This window comes from Sus scrofa, chromosome 2 (assembly GCF_054392235.1).
Source record: "Sus scrofa isolate SSC_HxYL_T2T_F1_AM1 chromosome 2, Sscrofa_HxYL_maternal_Yorkshire_Landrace_v2.0, whole genome shotgun sequence".
NCBI lineage: Eukaryota > Metazoa > Chordata > Mammalia > Artiodactyla > Suidae > Sus > Sus scrofa.
Window position 1 is genome coordinate 30,419,980 of NC_139384.1, and position 22,674 is coordinate 30,442,653.

The window sequence follows — 22,674 nt, forward strand, 5'->3', positions numbered from 1 at the left end:
ACACCAGAGCCACAGCAACGCGGGATCTGAGCCGAGTCTGCAACCTGCACCACAGCTCACGGCAACGCCGGATCGTCAACCCACTGAGCAAGGGCAGGGACCGAACCCGCAACCTCATGGTTCCTAGTCGGATTTGTTAACCACTGCGCCACGACAGGAACTCCAGAACTGACTTTGATGTGGTTCCATCTGATGGCCCATCTTTGTTATTTCTCAGCCCTTTCCGATTTTTTTGGTGGCCTCATCTTGTAAGTATATGACGCTAACGTTTTCGCCTTTCTGGACACAACTGCCAAGCCTGACTTAGGACAAACAGAACCATCTACGCTTTCATATGTCCCACAATGACATTTTTCGATGGTTTTTTTGAATTGAGGCATAATGGCTGTGGGTTGTGGCATCTTCTTGCCCATCACTGGAAGAACCATCCCAGTTGTTTAAGTTTTTCTCTCTGAAGCCCAGATCTTTTCGTGGATCTCAAGTCTGGCCTCCAGCTAGAGGGGCCTGGTCGTTCTTTAAACAGAGAATCACCTTTCAACAGAAGTGAAGCTTCTCTGAGCACCCAGAGCATGCTCGTAGAAGAATTTAAGAGAGTAGACGGAAAAGAAGATGTAGTCTCAGAACCGTCAGGGAAAGAGATACAAATAGCGGAAGCCAATGAAAAGGAGAAAGTATTTTTATCATAATGACTAGCATTTTTCCAGTAATTTGATATGCGAGGCACCATTCAAAGCACTCTGATTAATAATTGATAACATGTATTGGGTGTTTACGAGGTGCCAGGACTGTGCTAAGCTTTTTACACAAATTATCATTCCTTCCTCATTGCAGCCCCCTTCCTGCCACATTCTATGGCTGAGGGATCCAAGGCTCAGAGTGATGGCCACTGGCCAAGGTCATTCAGCTGGTGGGTGCCACGCCCCTCTGGGATGACGGAAAATCCAGGGACACAGTCCTTGTCTGGAATCAGGAAGGATGAGCCAATGAGGTATTTTTTAATTTCATCCTTGACTTCCTCATCGACCCACTGGTTTTTTAGTAGCATGTTGTTTAGTCTCCATGTGGTTAGTTTTTTCTCATTTCTTTTCCTGTGGTTGATTTCTAGTTTCAGGCCCTTGTGGTCAGAAAAGATACTTGAAATAATTTCTATACTCTTAAATTTGTTGAGGTTAGCTTTGTGTCCCAGTATGTGATCAATCCTTGAGAATGTTCCATGTGCACTTGAGAAGAATGTATATTCTGATTTTTTTGGATGTAATGTCCTGAAAATGTCGATTAAGTCCAACTTTTCTATTGTGTCACTTAGGATCATGCTGCCTTACTGATGTTCTGTCTAGAGGATCTGTCCATTGATGGGGGAGATGAGCCAATAAAACTGAAGTCAGTGTGGATCAGTGTAGAATGGATACCGGCAACTCTTCCCAAGGGACAGCTACCTTAAGAGACAGGTATATATGCAGTAAGATTAGATGTTTTCCAAATCTCAGTGAGAAGATCCCTTCTTCCCCATAAAGGAGAAGCATCAATTTAATGGGCAATTAGTTAGGAAAACTGTAAGTGTGGAAACGGTAACATGACTGTCATGGGAAAGTATTTTCAGGTCATAGATTTGCAAGGCTCAGTGAGCATTCTTCTAACTCTTTCTGAAAAAGGGATATCTGTACCCTACTCTGATGGGAGCATGGCCATCTGATGGGAGTGTCAGCAGCCCCAGAGTTGCTGACACTCTTCTGGAAGGCAGTGCTACTTGAACATACCCAGCAAAGTCCCCTGATGGCAGAGGCAAACCCCTATTCCTGAGGTCTGGGCATTGCCCCAAAGCTGTTTTTTTTTGTTTGTTTGTTTGTTTGTTTTTTAGGGCCACACCTGTGCCACACGGAAGATCCCAAGTTAGGGGTCGAATCGGAGCTGCAGCTGCCAGCTTAGGCCACAGCCACAGCCATGCAGGATCAGGCTGCATCTGTGATCTATACCACAGCTCATGGCAATCCTGGATCTTTAACCCACTAAGTAAGACCAGAGATTACCTGCATCCTCCTGGATACTAGTTGAGTTTGTAACCCACTGAGCCACGATGGGAACTCCCAAGTCTTCTATTTTAAATTGAACAGAATTTTACGTTATATTCCACCCCATCTCGGAAAATGGCATGCAAAAGAGATGTCCTACGTTCACCCTCACTCCTTTTTTTTGGTCTTTTTGCCTTTTTCTTGGGCTGCTCCCGTGACATATGGAGGTTCCCAGGCTAGGAGTCTAATCGGAGCTGTAGGCACCGGCCTACACCACAGCCACAGCCGCATCTTCGACCTACACCACAGCTCACAGCAACGACAGATCCTTAACCCACTGAGCGAGGCCAGGGATTGAACCCGAAACCTCATGGTTCCTAGTTGGGTTCATCAACCACTGCGACACAACGGGAACTCCCCACCCTCACTCCTTTATCGACTATGCTCTCTGGGTTTGCATATCACAGACTGAGAAAAATGATTCCATACCAACCAGTTCTCTTTCTAATGTCTTCCTTTCCCCAAACTGGCTTTTACTTAATGAAAGACCATGTTGATTGGCAAACAAGTATTCCGGCCCACCTGGTCATCCAGCTTCTCACTGCAGGTTTGGAAGTTAATAGTCTTACTAGTATAAAGCAGGTGATGTGAGTTTAGTCAGGGTGCTCTGACCACCCTGGAGTGAATGGACAAAACAGAAATTCTGCACCTGCCGACCTAAGGACACGCCCTGGCAATGGTGATGATCCCACCCAAGCTTAGGTGCCCCTGCCCCAGAGGCTCAGTTTGAAATAAACTCTGGTCTTTGCTGCTAAAGCTTCCTCAACAGGGAAAGATGGGGCCAGAGACTGACATTCAAAGAGATGGCACCAGTGGTAACAAACCCGACTAGTATTCACGAGGATGCGAGTTTGATCCCTGGCCTCACTCAGTGGGTTAAGGATCCAGCATTGCCATGAACTGTGATGTAGGTCGAAGACGCGGCTTGGATCGCATGTTGCTGTGGCTGTGGCCTCGGTCAGTGGCTACAGCTCTGATTCGACCCCTAGCCTGGGAACCTCCATATGCTGCAGGCATGGCTCTAAAAAGCAAAAAAACCCGAAAAACAATAACAAACAAACAAAACCAAAGAGAGGTCACTGACAGAGAGAACCTGAGGGGATTAGGAGCCGTGCTAAGGGTAGACATTCCACAGACCTAGTGGAGGGGGGGAATTGGGAGCAAAGAACAATAAGGAAATTCACACTAGTGTGGAGACTAGGTGGTGACGTGGCATAACAGCAGTTTCTTATTTTGTCTTTTTGTCTTTTTGTTGTTGTTGTTGTTGTTGCTATCTCTTGGGCCGCTTCCGCGGCATATGGAGGTTCCCAGGCTAGGGGTTGAATCGAAGCTGTAGCCACCGGCCTACGCCAGAGCCACAGCAACTCGGGATCCGAGCCGCGTCTGCAATCTACACCACAGCTCACGGCAACGCCGGATCGTTAACCCACTGAGCAAGGGCAGGGACCGAACCCGCGACCTCATGGTTCCTAGTCGGATTCGTTAACCACTGCGCCACGACGGGAACTCCAGCAGTTTCTTATTAAGTGCCAGCGTAGGGTGGGCTTTGGGGGAGGCCTGAAGTTATCTCAGGGCTCCACAAATCCACAGGTGTCCCAGATAGTCTACGGCAAAGGAAAGAAATAATATGGATGGAGCAAGAATGTGACAGCACAAGGCAGGTTAAGAACATGGGCTCTGGGAGTTCCTGTCGTGGCTCAGTGGTTAACTAATCTGACTAGGAACCATGAGGTTGCGGGTTTTGATCCCTGGCCTCGCTCAGTGGGTTAAGGATCCGGCATTGATCACCACAGTCGTGAGCTGTGATGTAGGTTGCAGATGAGGCTTGGATCCCGCGTTGCTGTGGCTCTGGTGTAGGCTGGTGGCTACAGCTCCGATCAGACCCCTAGCCTGGGAACCTCCATATGCCGAGGGAGTGGCCCTAAAACAGGGGAAAAAAAAAAAAAAAGAACATGGGCTCTGTTGCCAGACGGCCTGGCCTTGAGTCCTGGGTCTACCCCTCTTCCTCCCCCTTCTGGCTGTGTGACTTGCACAAGCTGGGTAACCCCAGTTTCCTCATCTGTAAAACAGGAATGAAACTAATACCTGTGTGTACTAAGGTGTGTAGCAAGGACTAAATAAATGGGTTAACATACACTTGACACTTAGATCAGTACCTAGTAAAAGTGAAACACTCAATAAAGGTTAATTTTTTAGTAGGGAATTACATATCACAACAACAACTTATAAAGCTCTATTCATGAGTAACCCCTGGGAATATGGCATGAAATATTACAATAGTGGGATATACACAGACACAAAGCAGTGTCTATTATGTTCTGTGGCTTATGAAACGACGTCTGTCTTTTAAAAAAGATACCTATAGATGCCAAGACGATGAACTAATTAAATGCAAACTAATTAAAATGGTTGTTTAAATCACGGAAGCTTTTAGTCACTGGGTGCTTTCTCAGACACTGACGTGCAGTTACCACTTATGAGATAATCACGACTGCAACCTCTGCAGCATTTGCTGTGTGCCTGGCCTTCTTCTAGTACCTCATGTATATCAACTCGGTTCATCCTTACAACAACCCTAGGGATTTGGTTCTTTTTTTTTTTTTTTTTCTAATTTGTTTCACTGGTAGCGTATTTGAGTAACGTCAAGGTACAAAGCCAGTGAGGGGTCGAGCTGGGATTCAAAGTGAAGCCACCCACCTCCAGGGCCTCTGCTGGGAACCCCAGGGCTACACGGCCCCCTAACATGGGGCTTTGCAATGCATTGTGACATATAAACCAGGTTCTTGAACTTGGGCTTGTACAAAAGCATCAGTGCCTAAAGAATGAGGTCAGGCCTTAGAGGGAGGGATAGAAAAGATGCACCCTAAAATGCATCATGCTTGGATATAAAGACCTGCTGTGCGCCTGTGCCCACAGGACTAAAAAGCTGGGTCTTGGATCACGGCAAGAGGATGGGATGAGATCCCGGCAAGGTTCATCTCCAAATCCTAAGGTGGCTCGTCACTAAAGTCCCCGCTCTGAGACCCCTGTTGGAACACCCCTGGCAAGAAAGCTGGAGGGTCGTCTGACTTACCGGCCGGGGGAGACTGTACTGGTACATTTCCGGGCGGTAGGTGGGCACCCACTGCACCCCAGCCCTGGGCCGCGTCATGGTCCCCGGAGCGCTGGTCACCACCTCTGAGTAGGGCAGGTGCTGGGCGGAGCCGTAGGCCTCCTGGTGCCGGCTCTGGCCCGCGTGGCCCGCAGATGCCAGGCTGAAGGCCTCCTCCAGCAGCATATGCATCTGCTGCCGGACCTCGTCGATGGAGGGCTGTGAGCTCAGCGTGGACGTCTCCGAGTGGCCTTTCACCTGCCTCGGCCGGGCATAGCCCCGGGGCTCGTTCACTCTGTCAATGTTGGTTTCCTCTATGATTTCAGGCTCAGTCTGCGGGACCAAACAAATGCCCAGTGATTAGTTAATGAACCTGCCTTCCATTACTGGTGTCTGCCATTTACTCAAAAATCTTCCCTTTGGACCAGTGACTTTGGGCATTCGTGCTCATTGATATTTTACCCTAGGCGCCCTCTCCAGGAATTCACACTACAGGGCTAGTCCACAGGCACTGTAGCAGGGAGGCCACGCTGCAGCCCTCTGCAGCTTAAGGAGCGCACCAGGCTTTGCTCATTAGCATGAGGATGAGTAAGGGCTTTCCACTGAAAACATGAATAGCATCTCAAACCTTTCAGAGACATTCGCTACCCTATGCCTTTTAGGAAGAAGAATCTAGAACATCTTGGAGTCCACACCCCAAGGGCTGGTGTTGTAGACCACAGACTAATTCTAAATGGTCCTGTGCCCAGCCATTTAGGGAATGGCTGCTTGCCTGATGCCAGTTAGCAGAGCGTAACAAAATCAGACCTCAAAGGGTGGGGCCCCTGCGTCAGAAGCTCAGCAGCCAGGTCCCAGCAATCGGTGCCTTAACAAGCCCTCTAGGAGATTCTGATGCCTGCTCAAGTTTGAGACCCCCTGATCTAGACTCTTCTCCTGCCTTCCTCCAGTGGCCCTTCTATTCAGGGAGGAGCTGCAGTACCTAAGTGGGCAGAGAGCTGGGTTTGCATCTGCCTCCAGAGCAGGCTGCCTGGACCGCCTTATGTTTGCCTGCTAACGAATGCTTACGTAGTAGGTCTGCGCATGTGGCAGATTTGGGTCTGAGATTTGCTTTTGTGATTATACAATAGCAAGGTCTTGGGAGAGTCCACGTCCCCTTCAGGTATGGCTGTGGCCACCACCGTCTGCTAAAAGAACTTGAGGGTCCTGTATGAATAAACTGGCACAGATCAGATTGCCACACTGCTCTCCAACCACGACACAGGTAACAATGGCCACTTTAGAAAAGTTAGAAAATACAGATAAGCAAGATGGGGGAAAAAAAACGAATTAACATTATTTCTTACTCCATTCCCAAACTTATCTGTGTGTCCATTGTTCTCCCATGCACGCATGCCTATTTGAAAAGACTTATCTGTTTATATCCTGGTTCTAGGTGTTCATTGCTATTTTACATAGAGTGAATATTTTCCTACCTGGGTTTCACAACTTAAATGCCGTGTGACCTGGAGCAATGTCTTCGCTTAGTTTGCTCCCCAAAGTGGAACATGAGATGTATGCTTACATACAGATCATCTATTTTGGAAAAGAATTCCTGGGGAACAGGGGCCTAGAATGAGTAAACTAGGGAAGGAAGAAAAGCCAGTCGAGGGTGGGGTACTAAATAAATGATTGCTCTGGGCCACGGAGGCTGAATTCTGCTGGGGACCATCTGGGGAAGTATGCAGAATGTGCTTCAGGATTGCACAACAGGGTTCTGTCCTCCAGTTCTCTTCCCCCGTGAGTCCAGGGTTGCTCCAGAGACTGTCCTTGCACTGTGATATCTGTGCAGGGGTCAGGTGAGGGGGACGCGGCCCCACAGGTGTCCCATGGAATAGGGCAGAGAAGCCTCAGGGCAAAACTCAGAGATGATAAAGCTGACATGGTCAAGCTGCTGCCGTGCAGGGCAGATGCTGCAGCAACGGCCAGACTGAAAAGGTACGTTGAGGAGTTCCCGTCGTGGTGCAGTGGTTAACGAATCCCACTAGGAACCATGAGGTTGTGGGTTCAATTCCTGGCCTTGCTCAGTGAGTTAAGGATCCGGTGTTGCCATGAGCTGTGGTGTTGGTCGCAGACGCAGCTCGGATCCCGCGTTGCTGTGGCTCTGGCGTAGGCTGGCAGCTACAGCTCCGATTCGACCCCTAGCCCGGGAACCTCCATATGCCGTGGGAGCGGCCCAAGAAATGGCAAAAAGACAACAACAACAACAAAAACAAAAAAAAAGGTACATTGAGACGATAAGAGACAGGACAGAGAAGATATTCTAGGTGAGACACACTCTGCAGCACCACTGCCTCTTACAGTTCCCTGCCGATGCTGGTTGCTACCCACACGCTGCCCTTCCTCCTGGCATCCCCCGTCTCCCTGAAAAATAAGGGGCATCTAGAGCTAAACTAGTCCCAGGTAAAGATCAGTGGCCCTGAGGTAGGTTATTTTTCCCACCTCTGAGCTGTGCTATGCCTTTCCAGTCATCCTGGTGGATCTATCATTATGTGAATTTGTAGTTCCACCTTCAGCAGGGCAAAAATATACCTCTTAGCAACAACTTCCTACTCTCCTGTTCTCCCAGGAGCCCTGGGGTGGGGCTGTACTGGGTTCAGGAGGTTCTCTGAGTAAGCTGGGGTGGAGACTATCATTGGAGGGGAGGTGGAGACACTTTCTCCAAGCTCCCACTGCAGCTACCCCAAAACACCCCAATGGAAATCAACCTCTGCTTCCCCCAACTGCTTCCATTTTCTCTGGGGTGGGGGGCGGGCTTCCTTTTTAAAAATTTGTTTACAGCTGCATCCTCGGCATTTGGAAATTCCCAGGCCAGGGATCAAATCTGAACCCCAGCTGTGAGCTGCACCACAAATGCAGCGAGGCCAGATCCTAACAAACTGCACCGGGCCAGGGATCAAACCCACGATGCCACAGAGACACTGCCAGATCCTTGACCCACTGCACCACAGCGAGAACTCCTGGGGGGTTCCCTTTAACTGGAGGGACCAGAGTCAGAACATACTATGACCGCAACAGGTTTGCGATAGAGAACTCCTGTTTTCCCACTGTTTTCACATGGTTTTTTCAGTCGCCTGACGTCTAGAGATGGAAACAAGACGCGCTCTCCGATTCCCTGGGCTTCCCTCTCGTCACACTTGATTTGCTTATTGAATCTCGAGCAAGTGTGGATGCTCTCTGAGCCCACTCCACTTGTCCCTCGTGAGCTGAGCACAAGACACTGGGCATTTGATAAAGCTCTGTGAAATCGAACCAAAATAAAAAATTCTGTCCAGCTGCCTATGGAGCAGAATTTGAGAGAAAGGGCCCTTAAGATAAAGGGCCAAGATTCCCGAACAAATTTCCTCCAATGCTACAAAGCTGCATGGCTACAAGCAAGTCACATGAACTCCCTACGCATCAGGCTCCTCATCTGAAAACAGAGTGTTAACTATGGTCTGGGGGAGTTCCCGTCGTGGCTCAGTGGTTAAGGAATCCGACTAGGAACCATGATGTTGCCGGTTCGATCCCTGGCCTTGCTCAGTGGGTTGAGGATCCAGTGTTGCCGTGAGTTGTGGTGTAGGTTGCAGACGCGGCTCGGATCCCGCGTTGCTGTGGCTCTGGCGTAGGCCATCGGCTACAGCTTCGATTCGTCCCCTAGCCTGGGAACCTCCATATGCCGTGGGAGCGGCCCCAGAAAATGGCCAAAAGACAAAAAAAAAAGAAAAAACAAAAATCAACCAAACCAAAAAAACTCTGGTCTGGGAAGTCCCTTCTCGTTCTCACATTTACTGTTTCTTGGGCTCTGTCTGTTCTAGGAGGGCCTGGATTCCTCACATGATCATCATTCTTGGGGGAATCTAATGTCCACTCAGAAGGGGAATCCCTCCCCCTCTGTATCACCTCCCTCCCCAGTTCAAAATACACGAGCAGGGATAAGTTTGCTCTTTTACTTAACAGATAACCATAGATTTCAACCCGGTGCTCGGCCCTGGATTGGGAGTTGCAGATACAATTAATAAGATAGCGTCCTAGCCCTCAAGGAACTCCCATCTCTAGGAGGAGACAAATAACAACATCAACTCTGATAATAACAGCAGCTAACATTCACTAACAGCTTATGCGCCAGACACTGCTCTAAGTGCTTTATGTATACATCCATTTTTTTTCCCCTTACGATAATCTATGAGGTAATAACTATAATTATCCTTGCTTTGCAGATGAAGACATCAAGGCATAGAGTTCCCGTCATGGCTCAGTGGTTAACGAATCTGACTAGGAACCATGAGGTTGCGGGTTCGATCCCTCACCTTGCTCAGTGGGTTAATGATCCAGTGTTGCTGTGAGCTGTGGTGTAGGTCGCAGACTCAGCTCGGATCCCGCATTGCTGTGGCTCTGGCGTAGGCCAGTGGCTTACAGCTCCAATTAGACCCCTAGCCTGGGAACCTCCATATGCCGCAGGAGCGGCCCAAGAAATGGCAAAAAGACAAAAAAAAAAAAAAAAAAAAAAAAAAAAGACATCAAGGCATTAAAGATCCAATATATTGCCCATAATTGGTGGAGCTGGGATTTGAACCCAGAGTGTCTGATTCCAGCACCCAAGCTCTTACCCACCGCATATACAAACAGTTCCATTACCATACCACAGATACGGAGGGACAAAAAGACTTCTGTGACTAGGAGGACAGACTATAAAGTAATAGTTGAGATACTCTGTGTCACTGATTACTCTAAGGATGGAAAGATAGAGCGCTTAGAAGAGTGTTGGCACCTAGGCCAACGCTATCTGCCTCCTCCCACAGACAGGTGGCTCCTTTAAGGCTGGGTGGGTGTCTTAGTGATGGATCCACAGCCCTCAGTTGAGGGCCAAGCCCAAAGCTGAAACTAGTAATTGCCTGTTAAGAAGAACCGAACATAGCCAAGTTACTTGAGGACCTGTGACATGCCAGCCCAGTCCTGGGCTTTCCACTCGTCACCTCACCAATCCCCGAGGGCCGTACAGTTGTGCCCATTTTTGCAGATAAGGCGTATGTGTCAAGTGGCTTAACCTGCTCCAAGCCCTTCTCCTTGGACATTTTCAAAAATACCTTTTGCTTTTATTTGACAAAAAGGGGGAGACAGGAGCAAAGACAAACCTCCCAGTGTTGGCTGATGGTTGGCTTGGGTACAAAAGTCAGTGACGTATCTGGGACAGAGAATATATTTTTAAACCTCCTTAACTTGGAGTTTACCATACTTGCTTCTCCAACCTCAGGCTCTTGAAAAGCACTGGGGAGCTATTGAAAAAAAAACAAAACAAAAACAAAAAAATCAATCAAGATAGACTTCAGTAAAAACTCTAAAAAAGTAATCAGGGAATGTCTGTTCATGGTAGAAAATTAGAAAGTACAGATAAGCAAAGGGAAGAAAATTAAAATCCATTCTAATCCTACACCAGAAATAGCTAATGTTAACATTTTGACCTTCGTGCACGTCCTTCCAGATGTTTTCTATGCATATGAAATAGGAAAAAGATGATGATTCCTGGTGCTTTGCCAACATTCTCCCCCTTATTCCCTGACTCCATCCATCACCCTACCCCAGGCAGCTACAAAGAATGTTGGTTTGGTCCAAGTCAGTTTCTCTCCTCTTGTCTCCCAAGGAAAGCCCACGCTTGCTGCAAGATTCTCTGGCTTTTGAGATGGAGAAGAGGAAGTAGGGGAGGACAAGGAGGCAGAAGGGGAGTGGGGAGCAGGGTTTTTTAGTGGGATTTTGGAGCCCCTCGTGGCTCAGCGGTTAATGAATCTGACTAGGAACCATGAGGTTGCAGGTTCGGTCCCTGGCCTCGCTCAGTGGGTTAAGGATCTGGCGTTGCCGTGAGCTGTGGTGTAGGCTGCAAAAGCAGCTTGGATCCTGCGTTGCTGTGGCTGTGGCCCTTTTCTAGGGCCACTCCCTCGGCATATGGAGGTTCCCAGGCTAGGGGTCTAATCAAAGCTACAGCTGCTGGCCTATACCAGAGCCACAGCAACGCGGGATCCAAGCCGAGTCTACAACCTACACCACAGCTCACGGCAATGCTGGACCCTTAACCCACTGAGCAAGGCCAGGGATCGAAGCCACAACCTCATAGTTCCTAGTCAGATTCATTAATCACTGAGCCATAATGGGAACTCCGAAAATGTCCCATTTTAGACAAATCCTCATATATATGGTTTTACATACATGTAATGGAATTATATATATTTTGAAACCTTTTTTATACAACAATATTGCAAATAAACCTGTCAATAAATAGATGTATTTATTGGGAATAACTTTAAAAATTTCACAGTATTCTGTGCTATGTGGAGTTTTCAACTCTATCCACTATTTTAGATGATTTACTAATATTTTACTATGGAAACAAAGCTGAATTGTATATACTTGTGATTAAAATTTTGCATATAGCCATGAATGTAGCCTTACACTAAATTCCTAGAAGTAGAATTACTGAGCTAGAGGATATGCATTTAAGATTGTGGACACCTGGAGTTCCGTCATGGCACAGTGGAAATGAATCTGACTAGGAACCATGAGGTTGTGGGTGGGTTAAGGATCCGGCGTTGCTGTGAGCTGTGGTATAGGTTGCAGAAGCAGCTCGGATCCTGAGTTGCTGTGGCTCTGGCGTAGGCTGGCAGCTATAGCTCTGATTGGACCCCTAGCCTGGGAACCTCCATATCCTGCGGGTGCAGCCCTAAAAAGCTAAAAAAAAAAAAAAAAAGAAAAAAAAAAAAGAAACGAGAGACATAAATCCCCAATAAATGCATAAAGAAGTGCTCAACATCATTAGTAACTAGGAAAAGTATATCATTTCCCAGTCACCAGAGAGGCTAAAATTAAAAAGATTAATCACAAATGTTGGTGAAGCTGAGGAGTAGAATTAGAACTGCAAACGTTGTAAATCAATTATAATAAAACAATTAAAAAAAAACAATTAAAACTGTGCCAGTGGGTGGGTAAACAGTATACCTTGTTTGTAAACCTATCTGTAGTTTCTGAAAAAGTAAAACATACATATATTATGACCCAGAAACTCCACTCCTACCTATTTATCCAAGATAAATAAAAACATACTGTCTTAGTTTGTTCAGGCTGCTGGAATAAAGTAACACAAACTGGGTGGCTTATAAACGATAGAAATTTGTTTCTCACAGTTCTGGAGGCTGGAAGTCCAAGGTGCCAGCGTGGTGGTGGGTGAGGGCCCTCTTTCAGGCTTTACTGTGTCTTCACACAGAGGAAGGGGTGGTGTGTGTGTGGGGTGGCGCTGTGGGGTCTCATCTATCAGGGCACTAACTCTATTCCTGGATTCCACGCTCATGACCTTGATAGCCTCTCAAAGGTCCTCCCTCCTAATACCAACACATCGGGGGTTAGGATCTCAACATCTGAATTTTAGGGAGACACACACCTTTAGGTTACAGCACAAATGTTCACAAAATACATAGGTGAAAATGCTGTGTTTTTGTTTTTGTTTTTTGGGTTTTTTTTTGCTTCTTAGGGAGGCACTCACGGTTCCATGTCTATCTCGTTCCTGGGCTAGGGGCTGAATTGGAGCTACAGCTGCTGGTCTACGCCACGGCCACAACAATGTGGGATCCAAGCCACATTTGCGACCTACACCACAGCTCACAGCAATGCTGGATCCTTAACCCACTGAGCGAGGCCAGGGATCGAACCTGCAACCTCATGGTTACTAGAAGGATTCATTGCCTCTGCACCACGATGGGAACTCCAGGTGAAAATGTTTATACAAGTTTTTTCTTCTGGTAACTCCAAACTGGAAATAACCCAATGTCCTATAATAGGGTGATATGTAAACAAATGGTGATATATTTATACCAAGAAATAGTATTTTGTAATGAAAAATAAACTATGGATACATGCAAAAACATAGAGAAATTCTGAGCAAAAGAAGTCACACCAAAAAGAGTACATAGTGAATTATTTCTTTTATCTGAAGTTCAAGAACAGGTAAAACTATGATGGTGGGTATCAGAAAAGTGATTGTCAATGCGGAGGCTAGTAAAAACTGACCCCAAGGAAAAATGAGGCAACTTTCTTTTTTTTTTTTTGTCTTTTTGCCTTTTCTTGAGCCGCTTCCGCGGCATGTGGAGGTTCCCAGGCTAGGGTTCTAATCGAAGCTGTAGTTGCTGGCCTACACCAGAGCCACAGCAACTTGGGATCCGAGCCACGTCTGCGACCTACACCACAGCTCATGGCAATGTCGGATCCTTAACCCACTGAGCGAGGCCAGGGATTGAACCCGAAACCTCATGGTTCCTAGTCAGATTCGTTAACCACTGTGCCACAACGGGAACTCCGAGGCAACTTTCTCGAAGTGATGAAAATGTTCTAAATGTGACTGGACTGGTGGTTAAAAAGGTGTATACATTTGTCAAAGTTCATTTAAGTTTATACTAAAGACCTTTTTAAAAATATATATATTTTTTATTTTTTTGTTTTCTTAGGGCTGCACCCACGGAATATGGAGATTCTGAGGCTAGGGGTTGAATTGGAGCTGTAGCAGCTGGCCTACACCACAGCCACAGCAATGCCCTGTCTGTGAGCCCTGCAATGCCGGATCCTTAACCCACTGAGCGAGGCCAGGGATCGAATCTGCACCCTTATGGATACTAGTCAGATTCATTTCCGCTGAGCCACGATGGGAACGCCGACACTAAAGACCTTTATACTTTATCATATACACATTTTTGCCTTAATAAAACAACACAGGTTGGGTATCATAGCCAGATGGCATGGGAGCACCTGAGGAGGTGACATACATGGAGAGACCTCAAGAAGAGGTGGCCATGTGAAGATCATAGAGAAGCTTATGAAGGGTCCTGGGTGGGAAAGAGCTTAGCGTATTCGAGGAAGAGAAAAGGAAACTGCTACAGGCTGATGTGTGCCCCCCTCCCCCAACCATCCCACATATTCCTACGCTGAAGTCTTAGCCCCCAACACCTTAGAAAGCAACTGTATTTGGAGATGGAGTCTTTACAGAGATAAGCTAAAATGAGGTCATTAGAGTGGGCCCTAATTGGAGTTCCCGTTGTGGCTCAGTGGTTAATGAATCTGACTAGGCACCATGAGGTTGTGGGTTCGATCCCTGGCCTGGCCTCGCTCGGTGGGTCAAGGATCTGGCGTTGCCGTGAGCTGTGGTGTAGGTCGCAGACGCAGCTTGGATCCCGCGTTGCTGTGGCCGTGGTGGTAGGCTAGCGGCTACAGCTCTGATTCGACCCCTAGCCTGAGAACCTCCATGTGCTACAGGAGCAGCCCTAGAAAAGGCAAAAAGACAGGAAAAAAAAAAAAAAAAAAAAAAAAAGAGTGGGCCCTAATTCAATATGCCTGGTGTCCTTCCAGGAAGAGCAGATGTGAATACAGACATGTAAAGAGGGAAGATGGCCAGTTGGAAGCCAAGGAGAGAGGCTGGAACAGATCCTTCCCTCTCAGCCCTCGGAAGGAAGCAACCCTGCCTGCGCCTTGATCTTAGGCTTCTAGGCTCCAGAACTGGGAGAAGATAAATGTCCATTGTTTAAAGTCATCAGGTCTGTGGTACTTGGCAATGGCAGCCCTGGCTCGCTGATACATGGCGGGAGCTCCGACGGTCAGGAGATGGGGCTGGAGAGGCAGGCAGGGCCCAGATCAGGTAGGATCTCGACGGCCATGGCAAGAAGGCTGGACTGCTTTCAAAGGGCCATGGGAAACTTGAAATCTAGGCAGGGGAGAAATGTGATTGGAATTTGTGGGAGGTCGGCTCAAAGATGGCAGGGGCTTGGGTTAGGGTGGCTGCGGACAAAGACGATGTAGATGAGTTCAAGATGCACTTTTTTGTTGTCATTTTCGGGCTACACCCGCGGCACAAGGAAATTCCTGGGCTAGGGGTCAAATTGAAGCTGTAGCTGCTGGCCTACACCACAGCCACAGCAATGCCAGATTCGAGCCATGTCTTCGACCTACACCAGAGCTCACGGCAACGCCGGATCCTTGACCCACTGGGCGAGGCCAGGGATCCAACCTGTAACCTCATGGATACTAGTCAGGTTCATAACCATTGAACCACAACGGTAACTCCAAGATGCATTTTGGAAGAGGGTTGATAGGACTTGCCGCTGATAGATGAGATGCGGGGATGCAAGGAAGGAGTCAGAGCTGAGACCCTTTAACAAGAAAGGGCATCTCACTAGGTGGTCTCCTGGATGTTCTCTGAGCTCCTCAAGCAGCGTTTTCCTCTGGGCCCTTCTACTTGCTGTTCCTTCTGCCAAAATACTTTTCCTCCAGCGATCAGCTGGCTTCCTCACTTCAGGTTTCTATTCAAACGTCACTTCGCCAGAGAGCCCTACTTTGGCCATCTAAGTAGAGCACCTCCTGTTATTGTGTATTTTCTATATTTTTTATGTTGTTCTATATTCTATATTCAATATTCCATCACCTTGCCCTGCTTTCTGTCCTGCCATAGCCTTTCTGACATTGTGCTTTACGTCTATGTGTTTACATGTTTATTATCTGTTCCCTTTGCTGGACCATAAGTGCCACAAAGGCCAAGATCTTGTCATGTGTCCTACTGTACCCCAGAATGGCAAAGAGTAGAACTTAAGTAATTATTGAATGAATGAATGGAGATTAATCTTAAAAGAAGCCTGGAGAATTTCTGCTCAAAAATCTTTAACATTAAAAGACATTTCCAAAGGTCTAAAATGAATTAGATGGTCTTATCTAAAATGGAATTAAAGAGGAGGGGTGAAGCACTCTTAAAGCCATTTATGCTAGAATTTCTTGGCAGTCCTATTATGGCTTAGTGGTGACAAACCTGACTAGCATCCATGAGGATGCAGGCTTGATCCCTGGCTCCACTTAGTGGGTTAAGGATCCGGCATTGCCATGAGCTGTGGTGTAGGTTGCAGATGTGGCTAGAATCTGGCATTGCTGTGGCTGTGGTGTAGGCTGGCAGCTGCAGCTCTGATTCAACCCCTAGCCTGGGAACTTCCATATGCTATGGGTACAGCCCTAAAAATAAAATAAAATAAAAATAATAATAATAAATAGGATTTCTTGAGTTACAAGCCCAAAAGTAGATAGATATCTTACAAGACCATACTTTCCAGGACACACAAGTGCGGGCAACAGCACTTTGCCCCACCCACACCCTTCATTTATGAAGCACAAAAATATGAAGGTTTTCTCCAAAAGTTGCCCCCAGGCCTTAATTTTCAGTTCAGCACCAGTCACGGCTCTATCTAGCAAGGAGAACAGATTCTGAACAAAATTCTGCAGCTGCACAGCAAGAGAGCCCCAAGACCACGTGGTGGCTTCAGCAAGAAACATTTCTGGACCATCTGGCCAGAGGAATTGATCTGGTTCCATGTCCATCTTGTTCTCCACCAACAAGGTCCCCTGGGCCACAGGAAACAAGGCTGCTTCTCTCCGTTCAGTGTCTGCTCTGGCTCGGACAGCCCCACTGCAAGTGGTGCTTGTCACTGATGAATCAGAGACATATTTCCAAAGCCACTTTTAGAAACCAAAGTTTAGGAAGTTTCCACTTTCCCTCGTGGGAGAAGAGGCGTCACGGCACAGGGGCCGGCAGCAGCTTCTTCCTGAGCCTATGTTTCAAAAGCTTCTCTGACAACAAAGGGAGACTGATGCCCCGAAGAATGGGGGGCGGGTGGGGGGGGGATGTTAAAATAATGGTTTAGGATGTCTCTTCTGCAGCCGGTGTACAAGTGGAAGTTTTTTAAAAAAATCTCAGCAACACTTCAAACTTCACTTGGATTTCCTTCCAAAGGATGACCCACAGTCACTTCCAAGCTATAGGGATGTGCAAACAGCTATTTCTGTTTCAAGCGAGTAGAAAAGACATTACAGGCTCTCTCAGAGAGGTCCAAAGAAAGAAGGACATCCTTTTTCTTTCTAATCTTCCCCTAGGAGTGACCCACAATTACACTGAGACTATGGCGATGGACAATCAAGGGGAAAAGAAGGTGTCCAGTGTCCTCGGGGCCGAGGGACAGTCTCGGCATTACACACGGCTCCCAGAGCAAACCATCTTCACCCTGAAGCAGCATCTCTGGCACCGGCTCCATCCTCCTGTCTTTCTCTGCCAAGACCAGCCACCCTCCACAGAGCAGTGGAAACTCCATTACAGAGCAAGTCCCGTTTACCGAGCTATAACCGCTGGCTATCCTGTGTTTGGCAACGTGGGCTCTTAGAGGTCACCTTTGGAACTGGGGCTTATGTCGGGACAATGGGGGCAAAGGTCTCAGGCATCCTTTGAGGAATGCAACCCTCTCTTTAGCGAGAACAATTCTGATCTCCAGTGTGTGAGTTTTCCCAACACATCCAACCCTTCGATACCAGCCGGTTGTTCCACAATTCAACTCAATTCTCACACTCACTACCTAGAGATGGCAGCAGATTCCAAGGTTAAGAGCTCGGTCCTGCCCTCATCCCCACCCTGCCACCACTTCAGACTCCAGTCCCCAGTCTAGGGAGTCATCTGGGCTTCTGACCCATCAGCTATAGACTGGAGGTTCCAACAAGCCCTCTCTTGAGGTTCAATTAATTTCCATAGAGCAGCTCAGAGAACTCAGAGAAATATTTTCTAGATCGCTGATTTATTATTCCAAGATATAAATCAGGAACAGCCAGATGCAAGAGATGCAGAGAGTGAGTTATGGGAAAGGGCAAGGAGTTTCCACGCTCTCCGAGAGGGCATGCTCCCTGAATCGCCATGTGGTCACCAACCCGGAGGCGTTCCAAACCCAGTCCCTTTAGGTTCTTCTGGAGGCTTCCCTACATAGGCACGATGGATTAGATCACTGGCCAGCGGCAACTGAATTCCATCTTCAGCCCCTCTCCCCTCCCTGGAGGTCGGGGTGGGGGTGGGACTGAAAGTGCCAACCCTTAGTCCCACAGTGGTCTCCACTGGCAACCAGCAGCCCTCATCCTCAGGGCTCACCAGGGCACCATGTTTACATAAGGATGTTGAATGCTCCCATCACTCAGGAAAGCCCAGGGGGTTTTAGAGCTCTGTGCCAACAACAGGGACTAAGACCAAATAATATACTTCTTATTATAAATCACAGCATCGCGGTGTGTGACAAAATTCATAGAAGTCCTGAGATGTCTAAAATGCCAGAACGGAAAAGAAACAGAAAAAAGAGTAGCCCTCTCTTGGAGTTTCCGCTGTGACGCGGTGGGTGAATGATACGGCTTGTCTCCGTGGCATTGCTGGTTCAATCCCTGGCCCAGCATTGCCACGGGATCACGGCTGTGGCATGGGTGACAAATGCAGCTGGGATTCAATCCCTGGCCTGGGAACTTTCAGATGCTGCCAGTGTGGCCGAGAAAATGAAACAAACAAAAAGCTGGTATCCCTGTGTCCCTCATGGAAGCTGTCAGCCACAGCCACGAGAGCTGGTGTTCACTGGGCATCGTCTAGGTGCTTTACCTGCATTGACTCATTTATTAATTTTCACAACAACCCTATAAGGCAAGCACAACTCGTATGCTCCTTTTCCACATATAGAAACTAGAGCAGATGGGCTAAGTAATTAGCCCAGCTTCCCACTGTCAGTGTGTAGCCAAGCTGGACGTGAACCCAGCCTAGCCCCAGAGGCCACAAGCATAACTACCACATGGTACTGCTTGTGGACGCTGAGCGCAATCTATGAGCCAGAGTCAATTAATGACAGATACCTTTTAAAAAGGAATCGACTTGAAAGTAAACACACAGGAATGGCTTTCTCTAATGCGAAGTTATTTTTCTTTTCTTTTTCTTTTTTTTTTTTTTTTGTCTTTTTAGGGCTGCACCCATTGGCATATGGAGGTTCCCAGGCTAGGGGTCACATCAGAGTTGCAGCTGAGGCCTGTGCCACAGGCACAGCAACATAGGATCTAGGCTGCATCTGTGCCCTACACACAGCTCACGGCAACGCCAGATCCTTAACCCACTGAGTGAGGACGGGGACTGAACCTGCATCCTCACAGAGACAAAGTCAGGACCTTAACCTGATGAGCTGCAACAGGGACTCCATCTGAGTATCAATCTTAAGAGCTGAGGAGTGCCCTTGAGCACAGTGGAATCTGGTATTGTCACTGTTTCACTGCTGGTGTGGATATGATCCCTGGCCCAGGAACTTTCAGAGCAAAATAGGATTTTCCCACCAGCAACTCAGATCTGCTCTTCCTCCATCAACCCCTGGGAAAGTCAAACAGGGAGTTTCCATTGTGGCTCAGCAGTTAATGAGCCTGACTAAGATCCATGAGGATGTGGGTTTGATCCCTAGCCTCGATCAGTGGGTTAAGGATCCAGCATTGCCATGAGCTGTGGTATAGGTCACAGATGCAGCTTGGATTTGGCATTGCTGTGGCTGTGGTGTAGGCTGGCAGCTGAAGCTTTGATGAGACCCCTAGCCTGGGAACCTCCATATGCCATGGGTGCAGGCCTAAAAAACAAACAAACCAAAAAAAAAAAAAAAAAAAAAACAAAAAAAAAGAAGAGAAAAGCTAAACAGACACAAAAATCCCTCTCTGTCTCTCTATCTGTCTCCAAGACACAAGCTGGAACTGTAGCCAGGACTGCCCAAGCCCATGGGGAGAAGTGGTCAAGGGCTTATCACCATGCTGATCTCTCCCTTTATGGACAGCCAGCCAAAGAGGTGTCTGTCCCACAGCTGAGACAGGAGGGACACATGACATGGAGAACTTTCGCTGGTTTAGCTTCTTGAAAAGTGCCACCACCAATGTTCCTCACGTAGCAGGTACCACGATGGCCTCAGCATCCATCCGCTTCTCTCCCTGGGTCCAAGGCAGGGGGTCTGGGGGGACTAAGCCTGCTCCAGCTCTTTTGGGGAGGTCTGAGCTGGGTTAAATCAATCAGTATAATTTCCTTCCTCCCCCCACCTCATTGCCATAGTGATTAACACTGAGGTGGGGCTGGGGTGGGCACTTGCTCTATGGTGGCTCATTTAGAGTAAAACCCATAAACTTCATTTCATGGCTGGGAAAAGGACATATTCTCTCTTGCATTGGCCAACACAGTAGCTAGACATGAGGCCTGAGGCTGCTGCAGCCCTTTCCTGCCAAAGAGGACCAACCTGTGGCTGAAGCCCATGCCTGAAGGAGGACAGAGCTGCATAATGCAAAGGAAGGGAACGAGAGCATCAATCAGGCCAGACCCAGATTTACTGAACCTAATACATGCCCTGAATTTGTAAAGACAGTTGAGCTGGGCTGGGCTTTCTGTTATTTCAGCCAAAGCATCCTAACCTATAACCACCATTTAGACTGAACTTCACGTGGTTAACATACATTTGTCTACAGTGTGGATGAGCCAGTCAGATCAATTGCTTTTATGTCCCAGAGTTAAATCTGCCCCATGGAGTTCCCGTTGTGGTGCAGTGGTTGACGAATCCGACTAGGAACCATGAGGTTGCGGGTTCGATCCCTGGCCTCGCTCAGTGGGTTGAAGGATCCGGCGTCGCCGTGAGCTGTGGTATGGGTTGCAGACGCAGCTCGGAGCTGGCGTTGCTGCGGCTCTGGCATAGACCGGCGGCTACAGCTCCGATTAGACCCTTAGCCTGGGAATCTCCATAAGCCGCGAGAGTGGCCCTAGAAAAGGCAAAAAGACAAAAAGACAAAAAAAAAAAAAAAAAAAAATCTGCCCCATATTTTCGAGTCTCAGCTTCAGAGCCCCTTCTGGTTGACACTTGTTTGTTCATTTACTCAGCAAATAGAGACACCACATCGAATATTCGCTGGTTCCTATTCTGAGGCTCTCAGGATGAATAAAACATGATTCCTGCCCTTGAGGAGTCAAATGGGGGAAGGAATACAAATAAAGGCACAGAGGGAGGACCAGGAGTTGGGGCTGTGATTGGGGTGAGTTCTGGGTGCTGCTGGAAGACCAAGGTCGGCATCGAAACAGATGTGGCGTCAAGGAAGAGAGTCTCAGGGAGATAATGTTTAACCAAGGCCCGAAAGCCTTGTCTGAATAGGCGGTTTTCCACTGGGAACAGGTCTGCCCCCAAGGGGACACGTGGCAATGTCAGGAGGCATTTTTGGCTGTTACAGCTGGGAGGTACTCCTGGCAGCTGGGGGTTGGAGTCCAGCTGTGCTGCTAAACATCCTGCGATGCCCGAGTCTGCCCTCCACACAAAGAATTACCCAGCCCCAAATATCAACCATGCGGAGGCTGAGAAACCTAGGCCTTCAAGAAAGCTGGAGGGAAGGAATGTTCTGAGCACAGGGATGAACACATGCAAAGACGCAGAGATGTGAAGCCACAGGGCAGGTCTGGGAGGGGTGGGTAGGAGCCTGGGGTGGATGGAGGAGCAGCAACGAGCTTCAGCCAGAAGGCTCGCCCGGGCCGGCCTTAGCAGAGGAGCCTTGAGCGGGGAAAAGTTTTGAGGTTGAGTCTTATCCCCAAGCCCTGAGGAGCTACTAAAGGATTTTAAACAAGGGTGTTGCATGTTTTAGAAGGATGCTTCTGGCAGACCAGGACAGACAGAAGCAGACCCTAGGGAAGACTCCCTGCTCCCATCCAAGTTCACTGACACAATTTGTTGCATTTGTGTGTCTCCACCACTGGTTGGCAAAAGCACCTAGTTAACCTACTACCTAAGCAAGCACTAGTTAACCCACTAACTATGCGAGCACTAGTTAACCCACCTTTCTCTTGTCCCTAGAGCCTCATGCAGGTAGCACAGGGGAATCACACCTAGGGCTTAGATGCTAATATCACCAGAGAAGGTAAAACATACAATTAAACCTTTGGCAATTCCTTAAATTGTCCACCTAGTAGTAGAGCGTGCATTGCCTGTGAATATAATCTTACAGATCACCTGTAATGCACAGTATGAACAGAAGGTAGGCAAAAGCTATTTGGGGGGAAATTTTTAAGGTTTTTTTTTTCCTTTGTCTTTCAGGGTCTATATTGTTGAATTTGCATGTTAAATGCACATATGATTCAGTGGTTCCACTGCACCTGAGAGACGTTTTCCAGAGGAAAACAGAGCTAGCAACTGCCCAGGGCAGCTCTCCTTTGCCTCCTGGCCTCTGCTCCTGCAGTGATTAAGGGGCCACACATGGGCCAAGAAGCCAGCAGCGTTGGGACAAACTGGTGCGAGGCGAACGGTGCTGTGCTGCTCAGGACCACAGCACTTCTTCCCGAGCTGCTGGGCGTGCTGCCAGCCCTCAGCTGTCAACCAGGACTCAGGGACTCGCCCTTGCTCTCCCTGAGCATTCGTGGGACCTGGCAGTGCCACCTCTCTCGCTGGGAATTGTCCTTGGCCAAAGAGAGATGCCTCACTCAAGGGCACTCAGGGACGGGCCAGTCCTAGAGGGCAAGAGCCCAGATGCTTCTTGAAAACTCGGGGTAACTCTTCAGGGCCATATGAGCTACAGAGCTCCCTGTGGGGTCAGCTGAGGCCTTGTAGTTCCTGCACCACAGCCCGGCCTTTACCTCTGTCCGGGGCTGCTTCC

General features: G+C 48.1%; 1 protein-coding gene across 13 annotated transcripts in view; it reads right to left on the reverse strand.

Moving 5' to 3' along the window:
• KIAA1549L (KIAA1549 like) overlaps positions 1-22,674 on the reverse strand; it is a 297,338-nt gene that overhangs the window by 21,474 nt on the left and 253,190 nt on the right. For 9 of the 13 annotated variants that reach the window (XM_085011461.1, XM_085011462.1, XM_085011455.1 and 6 more), the window contains exon 17: positions 5,143-5,493. In XM_085011461.1, coding sequence (XP_084867587.1) covers positions 5,143-5,493 — 351 coding nt within the window. Of the gene's footprint in view, positions 1-5,142; positions 5,494-10,310; positions 10,452-22,674 lie in introns of all 13 variants that reach the window. The other 4 variants (XM_085011453.1, XM_085011452.1, XM_085011451.1 and 1 more) reach the window with 1 other exon arrangement.